General features: G+C 41.2%; 1 protein-coding gene across 1 annotated transcript in view; it reads left to right on the forward strand.

Moving 5' to 3' along the window:
* cdh12a (cadherin 12, type 2a (N-cadherin 2)) overlaps nucleotides 1-9,986 on the forward strand; it is a 47,872-nt gene that overhangs the window by 36,261 nt on the left and 1,625 nt on the right. Inside the window, exon 12 of the mRNA XM_034888519.1 lies at nucleotides 423-674. Within this exon, the coding sequence (XP_034744410.1) occupies nucleotides 423-674 (252 nt within the window). The remainder of the gene's footprint in view (nucleotides 1-422; nucleotides 675-9,986) is intronic.

Here is a 9,986-nt window from a genome sequence, read left to right on the forward strand (position 1 = left end):
TGTCAATTGAAAGTAATGTTAAATGTGGAAATGTTAAAACTTCAGCCAAGCTTATGTTGCATGCATTCAGCTCCATGCGCCTGTGCCTGTAAGTATGCATATATGCATATGTATGTGTACTGTGTATGTATACATAGGTGAAAAATATTTTTTTAACTTCTTCCCACTCCTTTTTTAACCTTGAATTCCTTATTAGAATCATTTACAATAATTTGAAGTATATGTTTGCAGAGTATAGTTTGACTGGTTGTCTTGCTTGTAATGAAATGTTCTTATTTCATTTATTTTTTCTACATGTTCAAAATGAACACGTGCGTTTGAATTCTCGGTATACCAGGGCTGAGGTTGGTGTGACAGTGAAAATAATGACTGCGTGTGACATTGGGGTCAGTGTTGTAACGTCACCCTCCGTTGGTTTCCAGACAACACCGCCGGCATCGTGACTCGACGCGCAGGCTTCCAGCGGCGGCTGCAGGAAGTCTACGTTCTTCCTGTCGTGGTTGAAGACAGTGGTTACCCGGCACAGAGCAGCACAGCCACCCTCACCATCCGAGTGTGTTCCTGCGCGACCGCAGGCTCGCTGCTGACCTGCTCGGCCGAGGCCATCTTCCTGCCCGTGGGCCTCAGCACTGGAGCTCTGATGGCGATCCTGCTCTGTGTCGCTCTGCTGATTGGTAAGCTAATCCTTCTCATGTCACATAACTACAACATAACAATCAGATGAACATGATGCTGGGTAAGCTACTCTAGTTACTCTAAGTGCTCTTTAAGTGGAAGTACTCTACATAAATGTACTAGTCAAGTACTGAAAGTAAAAATACAAGTGTTGTATTATGAAGCATTTCAAATTTTGAATTTCATGTTGTTAATATTATTTCCATTTCTTTTGTATACTTCTTTAAAAAGAAAAAGAAGACTTGTTTTGGGGGACGATAAAACTACTCTGGGCTAAGTTTTCCTAGTAATCTCAGGAAAAAAGCCTCAGGCTGCTGCAAATGTTGGTATGATATGAAAATGGCTGGTGGATTTAAGACAAAAAATAATGTATTGAATGAATTAAATCTGAACATATGTGTCAGGGGCTTGTTGATCTTTACATTGTTCATTTCCTATCCTGGCCTGAGACACATTCCTACAGTCTAATAAAGTACTTATTGGACTTTTACGTATCATTGCACAATAACGAGCTTAGCTGTCCTCAATTTAGGTCGTCCTGTACTATGTCTCATCTCCAGTTTTTCCTGCATCCACCGTGTGTGTCTGTGTGTGTGTGCGTGTGTGTGTTCATTCATTCATTCATATCTATTATATAGGAAAGTAACATCACATTACAATATAAACAGGCCTGGCTCAGTTTAAAAACTGGTTTTCAGCAGGTTCCTGTTCTGCAGAAACATGAAACCTGGTTACAGCACGTTGGGACAGACATTTGTACAGGACATCAATATGGACTGGACAAATTTGTGTGTGTGTGCGTCAGTCGCGGGGGAACTGAGCAGCAGAGACCCGACAGGATTAAAACGCCAGCAGCTTGATGGTGTAGAAGTGTGACAGCATACATTGATGTTAAAATATGTACAGGTTGGCAGGACGATCTGGAATGATTTTTTGTCTTTAGCCGTACGTTTTGTTGCTAAATGTGAGATGTCACACACGGACGAGGTCACAAGGATTGTGGCCCGATCCCGTTTGGTCATTGGCTCTCAGAGTCACATGCTGTTACAAAGTCTGGCACGGGGGACTGCTGGGAGACTCAGGTTACTGCTCAAATTTGTAGAAAGGTTGGAGTAAAAGTATTTATCTCATCCAAAATATTTACTGAATTAAAAGTGAAAGTAGGAGAATAATAAAAAATAATACTCCAGTAGAGTACACATACAACCTTTTACTTAAGTAAAGTCGTGAAGTAGTTCTACTTCTTTACTATACATCTCTGGCTTTTGGTGTGTTTTGTGGGAAAGAGATATGATGTAGCTGCGGTCTGCAGTTACATATAAAAAAGTATTGAATCATTGCAGAAAAATGGAAGTGTAGTCAAAACAATGAACTGATTTTTTTTCCACCTCTTACTCACTGTGACAAATATTTTGGTGTTTTTTGCTGCCTGCAACGCACCTAAAACTAAGCTCTGTGTACGCACATTTAACTGTACAAATAACTGGTAGCATCAGTAATGTTACCCTTTGTAGACTTCCATTTAGATGCCTTGTGTTTGGCAATTTTGCCGTCGCCATCTTGTTTTCATTTTTAAATCAGACTTAATGATTTTAAAAGAGAGGGCAGAGCTATAGGAGACATTGTGGTTAATGACTGTGTTTGTTGTTGCAATGGCAATGCGCTAAGCTAAATGCTAAAGAAGGAAAATGGCTGATTATCAGCCTTTCTTAAGCGAGTCATCCAGTGGAGATTTACCGGCGGGTAAGTGCAGACCTCCGAGTACTGGCGCCATTCATCTGCATGTACGGCAGGAGAGAAAAGGGCCAAAGTTTCCCTTAAGTTAACAGCTGCTATCGGTAGCTTACTAGCTTGGTTGGCTGAACACTACCGTGTCTGTTTGTGTGAATGTTTTACATAATGATACATGATGGCGGTTATATAAAAAGGCACAGGACTTTCTATAGAATAAAATGTATTCCCCCAAAACAAGGTCAGAGAAAAAGCACCTCAAAAGGAGAAAAACATAAGCTATACGCATTTTGACAGTTCTCACAACACTCTCCAAAAGTGGACAGAACGTGCGCTGATTCAGTGACTGGCCTGGAAAACCTGCAAACTTCAACTTCCTGACTTAGCTTTATCAATATGTTCCTTCACCAATGTCTGGTAATTTCACTCAAATGCTTCTTCTTCCTCTGTTCCCATGGGCCTGTCATCTACAACATGACATTCCTCATGCTTTTAGACCAGATAAGTAAATCTGGCTTGAGAGATGTAACGGTAATCCCCCTTGGGTAAGATGAGGCGTCCTGTGACGTCAGCTCTCAGCCGCCCCCCCCCCAGCCAGCCGCTATCGTTGGTACCAGCCACACTCTTGCTTCTGATAAAGTGGGTGAATGCCTTTCTGTTTTGGCCTAATCGTCCTTGGCATCCTCCTCCAGCCCTGATGTAGCATCCTGTCAAGACCCAAACACGCCTCTATCTAAACCTTCCACCTGTCAGTGCTCACATGGAGTAGTGTTTCTCCCAACCCTTGCAACTTCATTCTCTCTTCCTTCTTTTCCATTCTCAGGTCTACCCATACTGCTGCTACCTCCCTCCCCAGTCAACTTGGTTGCTTCAGAATATGTTTCAGCTTTTTGATATGGGCCTTTTTGATATGGGACTTTTTTCATATTAATGAACGTTCGTTACATTCAAGCCATTGCCAAATGAGTTGATACAAAGCTAATTAAGACAATCAGCTTGTGACATGGTTGCCTTTGTTACCTTTTCACTAGGTCCTGCTCCCAAAATGAATACTATTTTGTGTCTGCTCAATGCTTAATTTCGCTGTAATGTTGTAGGTTATTGTTTTGGTTTGTCCCTATTATTTGACACAGGCCTGATTGGCAGGTGCATGGGTTCATGGTGTTTGGCTGTGGTTCTGCCTGTAATGCTGGGGGGTAGATCAGCTGCTCACCAACTTAATCAGGGAGAGTGGATGCAGGTTTGCCTCATCAGGTCCTTTCTGCAGGGAGGGGCTGGACAATCCTAAGGTGTAGGACGATAGGTAAGATAGTTCTGCAGTAATATTTGGGGTGCCTGTGGTAGGGGGTGCACATGTACTGTACTGTATATGTATAACTAGTAATGTCAGCAGTAACTGATCTATCCAATTGTAATGTTTTGAGAAACACAAGTGTTAATGTTGCTTGCTCAGGTTAGCTCACCCTACAATCCCCTGTGTAGGTGGTACGGTCCGATTAGGGGCAGCTGGGTTAAAAGGGCATCAGATGACAGTGAAAGAGAGTCTGGAGAGTCTTAACTTGCTGAGAGGTTGCATACAGATAATTTTTTTTTGTGGGTTGGCAGTGTGCCAGATGACGGATCTTTAGCACTGTAAATAAATCAGCCGTTTTCACCACAATCCCCCTTTGCTGTCTGCTGTGTTTTCATCCCATCACCACCCGACCTCGGTGTGTCCCTTTCCCCGCCATCCTGGGTGGACGTGGGCTTCAATACCCAGTTTTAACACAGCTCCACACAACTCTCTCTGTTTCTTTCAGCGTGGCTGTGTTTAGAAATTGTTGTTGTCCGGCGACTTTCGGTCGCAGAAGCTCGAGTGGAAAAGCTCCATTTGGAGTGAAATGTGTTATACATCTATTATATGCACAAAAACTATATAACACAGTGAAATATGGGAAACATCCAAAAGAATAGCCACAATATGGGCTCTTTAATCTAACAGCAAATACTGTGTGCAGTGTCTATTTTACTGTAACTTACACTGAAGTGTTCCCAACTCAATATTGCATAAGTGCATTGATTATAGGGTTAACAGTCAATTTTTTATGAGATAATTTGGGGATGACTAACTGCACCTTAACATTACACATTTGGTGACCTGAAAAAAAAAGAACAACATTCTTTTATCCAGATCATACTTTTAAGTGTGATAACCTTTACATTTCTTATGTAGTTTCTGCTTACACTTTAAATGTTTCTGACTTGCAGCTTATGATGAGAGGAGTCATTTGGCCAGTCAATTAATGCATGTGATGTAACACTAGAGGGCGCAGATAACCCATCACAAGCATCTAATTATCACAAGGAAGGTGTTGAAATCCACTCTGAGTGTTTCCTTCTTTTCCCTTCTATCACACCATGTAATGTTTGCCTCTGTTACAGAGAATTGAAGTTACATAACTACTTGTTTAACCGCAGTGAAAACACAAAATGCCACATGTACACAGCTGACATTGGGTGTCTGAATTTGTGTGTGCGTGCTTCTCGTTTCTGTGTGTCTTCCACAGAGGAAGCAGACAGTGAAATGAAAGCAGTTCTTTATCCTGCTCTCACAACGGATTCACCCAAATCATGAGAGAAGCATATAGGTCCCTGCCTGTGTGTGTGTGTGTGTGTGTGTGTGTGTGTGTGTGTGTGTGTGTGTGTGTCATCAGAGAATAATCGCAGCTTCCCGAGGACATTGTGCCTTCTTTATTGGTGTCCTTTGAGCGAGAGGATAGCTAAAAGAGGACACAAAAAAGAAAAAGGGAGGATGGGCTAATAGCTGCTAATACATAACATCCACCTCTTCTCTTTTCTTCTTTCTCTCCTCTCCACCTCTTTTCTCATGCATATGAGAATTCCCCCATCAATTTTACTGTATAGGGTATAGGATACAGGATTTAGTATGGCAATATAGCACTTTGCTGTGAAGGAAGAAGTGTCTTGAAGGTAGGGTAGAAGAAATCCTGGCATGGTGTTAATCAATTAAGTTTTATTATGTTAACGTGTGCATAAAATGACATTTTGCCAAAGAACATTCCCTGGAAAGGGTACAATGGGAATGCCAGTGCCAGTACATAACAGAACAACGTGAGAGATTTTAAAAAGCTTTGGGTCTTCCCTGGGGAATGCCATCTCACATTGTGTTTTATCAACTTAACGGTTAGCTTTTACCTTCTGGGCAAAAACACAAGTGGGTGCATCAGGGACAACCATGCCAAAAGAAAAAAATCCTGACATAGAAGGCCATCAAGACAAGACTCAATGTTTCTTGAGTAAACAAAATATAAGAAAATAGGGAAGAATGTGTAACTAACAGTTTAAATCCCAATGATAGCTAGTGTAATGGTGGATTTCCATTACATGGTACTTGCTTGGCACTAGACTTTAGTTATCATTAGGGCTAGGATTCATAAAGCACTGGTGCTTCTTGTGCACAAGTAAGGAAAGTCAAGAATAAAGATACAGAGACACATGAGCAAACATATGCACTGTAAAAAAAACACAACATTTTTAGCAAAATGGATTAAACTTATGGTACAAGCGGCTGGCGTCTCCCTTAGAGATGAGACGCTAAGACGCTCAGTCACCCGTGAGGAGCTCGGAGTAGAGCCGCTGCTCCTTTGTGTCTAAGGGAGCCAGTTGAGGTGGTTCAGGCATCTGGTAAGGATGACTCCTGGGCTCCTCCCTAGGAAGGTGTTCCAGGCACGTCCAGCTGGGAGGAGGCCTCGGGGAAGACCCAGGACTAGGTGGAGAGATTTTATCTCCAACCTGGCCTGGGAACGCCTCAGGATCCCCCAGTCGGAGCTGGTTGATTTGGCTCGGGAAAGGGAAGTTTGGGGTCCCCTACTGGAGCTGCTCTCACCGCAATCCCGATAACCGATAAGCCGACAAAGATGGATGGATGGTTGGATGGATGGATATTAAACTAAGACAAAACATAAAAAACAGAAGAAAAAAAAAATATTTTAGGTAAGGATTTAAAATGACTCCTGAGGTAGCGAGTTAAAGCCCAGCATGCCTGAGTGTTAAAGCTGATTAATTCACCTTTGACATTGTATCAGGATTTTGAAACAGTCAGAGAGGTGTTCTCTAAGAATCCGAGGCTAGGCTTAGACTTCTCTTTATTAATCCTTTTGGGATGACTCCCGCAAGGAAATTGAAATTTGAAATAGAGAGAAAGAAAAACGTATAAAGATAACAACAACAATAACAACAATAATAAAAATAACAATAAAGCCTTTAAGAAAGTCATAAACCATAAAATATGAAGTATTAGCTACAGGCAAACTCTGGGGCGAGACTTCACTGACCCTCAAGGGTCATTAGCATGACCTTAAAACACATCCTAAAGTTAACAAAAGGACAACATAAGTGACTCTCTTTCTGTCACCTGGTCTAACCCTAGTCTAGTTAAAAAAAGGGCTGCAGCTCTCTGGGCGACAGCTGTTGGAGTTCTAACAAGCCAAGCGTAAAGAACTGAGGCATATATGACCTTTTCCAGATCAACAAAGAGGCAAAGTTGAATGTTGGAGTTCTGTATTAATGTAAACTGTAAAGCCCCTTTTCTAATCAAACACTACTTCAGAGATTAAACTGACTAAATTGAGGATATTATTTATTACAATGTATTTTTTATTTATATTATTCTAATTGTTTTGCAAGGAGTCAGTTCAAGGTTTCTTCGTCTTGAGGCGCCTCAGTATTCTGACAAGCCAGACCCACATCGAGATGCTGGTCCTGGGAACTCACCATTGGCTGGGCTCAATCCGAGAGGCGAGATAAACAGTTGCATTTCATATTTCCTCTGCAAGCAAAAGGATAGGGCTAAAACCAACCAGAGCAACGAGCTAGTTGATAGGTTCAACTTTTGCCTAATCCGGTCAGCAAAACTCTGAACACATCTTCCTTTTTTAAGAATGACTTCAGCTAGACTCCAAGTCTTCCAGAGTTGCAGACGAAACTGATTAAAGAAACGCTGTTTGCTAGCAGCAGCAGCCATCTTCTTTGTTTTCAAGTAGCGGGGAATTCACGTGGAACCGGCGCAACTCTGCCGTCCTTAAGTTAAGCCCGCCCAACAACTCTATACACAATGTGATTGGCCTGAATAGAGCTAGGTTTTTCCCACTAGCAAGCCAACGGAGAGTTGCTAGACTGACCCTTGCGGCAAATTCTAGTGTCTAGATTCCTAGGCTAGCACCTCAGTAGAGTTGGGTCAATTCCCGGTTCTGCTGTATTGCATGAGCTTAAACCGCTGTGATTTTATGCACTGTTTATGTGCTGTACAGTAGGGGGCTCAGACAGCATCCTTGTGGTGCGCCAGTCCAAGGAGTTATTGTAAATGAGTATTATCTATAATCCCTGTTAGCTTGTAACAGGTCTGCCTAGTAAATGGTCTGCATTTATATATCATAATTCTGATAGTTTTAGACTGTCAAACGAAACAAGGCATTTGAACACATCACTCTGGGAGATTTTGACAGGCTTTATCCATTACATTGTGATATTTTATTGACTTAACACCTAATCACTAATTGATCGTAAAAATTAATCTACGGATTTGACAATAATTACAAAATTCTTAATTGCAGCCCTGGTTTCATTCATAATGAACTGCTGGTGGCTAGATCAGTTCTGCTTAAAAGTGCTTTATTTCTCATTTGGGTTGGGCTGTAATGTCAGAAAGTAGCTTCCTTATCCAACCCCACCTCCCACTCCTCTCCCCATACACTAAATAAATCCTCCTCTACTGCTAACACAGCGTTATTCTCCAACCTGCAGCGAGATCCAGTACTGCTGCGGAAACAGAAACAGATGTAATTTTACATTATTCTGACCTTTTTAAGTGTAAAGCTTCATGTCTCCATATGACTCCACTTGTAAAACAATTTAGTTACACGCCCCAACAAACACAATATTGGCTTGACCTGAGTCACAAAGGAATCTAATAAACAGCACATGGCTTTCATGGGGTTCTTTACAGACAGAATACATAGTGTTTTTCTCATCTGAATTCCCCTTTTGACCAACTGTTATTATTATTTCTTGGAACCATGTTTATTTCTTTTTTAGTCTTTAGGTGTACCATACTGTGCGCTTTTTATTCACCCAGCAGCAAGCAGTTCACAAAAAGCCCTAATGCCAACACAAGATGGTTTTCTATTAGGTCTCCCAAAGAGCTGAACACGCGGAAACATCAATATATTCGAGTACATAGCAGCAGCCTCCATTAACCCAGCTCCTAGTCAACACTATGACCTTGTTTAGTTTCTATAGCACATACCCCAAGGGGATGTTGTTAAGTTTCTTTTTTCTGTGCACTGATCTGCTTCACATTTCAGATGATTGGTTTTCTGTGGAGAGCAGTTTTTACATAAGGACGACATAGCACATCTGCACGCAGGGCTTCCAGTGAGGACTTTTAGCAGCTAATAGGGGGGAAAGGGCCCATATGGATGAGATCTTTGATTATCAGGCCACTGACGTTAGTCCAATAAGCGGTTCTTTCTTAAGATGGAAATAAGTAAATCAAAAAAATCTTGTGTTAAAGGTTACATATTTAAAAAACTGAGATTTCTTGGCTTGTCTTGACCAAAACGCTCAATCCACAGAGAAATGCACACAGCCATGCATCCCTATCTATCACACGTGTATCTTTTTAGATAAAACAGTTGCTGACAAAAATTTCCATTTGGGGACATCATTTTAAATTGGGAAAAATTTGAAGTTGGAAAAAAAGTAATCAATTGCAATATATCACAGAATATTGCAATATGTTTAAAATTGCAATAATATTGTATCGTGGCATGACTATCGTGATGATATCGGATTGGGAGGCGTATGATTATTCCCACCTCTATTACGGACATTAGTTTTGTGTGCTAGGTGTAAGTGTTGAACTTTTTTACCCAAAGAGAAAACCACTGCTGGTTGTGTTGGGTAATGACAGGAAGAGGACAGAAAGTATGCTAAGAAAAAAAAAAATCCTCTGTGCAAAAAATCATTATACTGTCATTGAAATTAGCAAGAAGGTAAAATGCACATCATTTGAAAAATTTGCAACTTGTGCTGGATTTTTAACACACAACAGAGAGGCATTTCAAATAACACAACCACAACATTATAACATCTCAAACTCAGTCAAGTACCCGTGTCTTTTAGAAGACAGCGGCTTCTGTGGGCTCAGCTATCTAACATGGCCGTAGTGTATTGCAGTTAGCAGCAGCAGTGATGGCATTAGCCAGGAAGAGGAGACCTCCCAGGGCACTTTAATCTTTATTGACTGCCTGGTTAAAGCAGCTGCCTTTGTTTTCTTGCGCCTATTGATTATACAGCTACAGACAATACACACAGTGGACGAATAAAGTTGCCTGTTATCAAAAGTGGAAGAGAAGAGAATGAGTGCGTGAGTAATTTAAAAGGTAATAAATGAACCAGGACTGAGGAAGGAGCAGAGAGACCCCACATGTTTTTAGCCCACCGTAGCGTCTAAAAGCCTTTATGTGTAGAAGCTATGTGATTGTAACATTTTAAAAATCTTCTGATGACAGATGTTTTAA

Source organism: Etheostoma cragini, chromosome 12 (assembly GCF_013103735.1).
Source record: "Etheostoma cragini isolate CJK2018 chromosome 12, CSU_Ecrag_1.0, whole genome shotgun sequence".
Taxonomy (NCBI): domain Eukaryota; kingdom Metazoa; phylum Chordata; class Actinopteri; order Perciformes; family Percidae; genus Etheostoma; species Etheostoma cragini.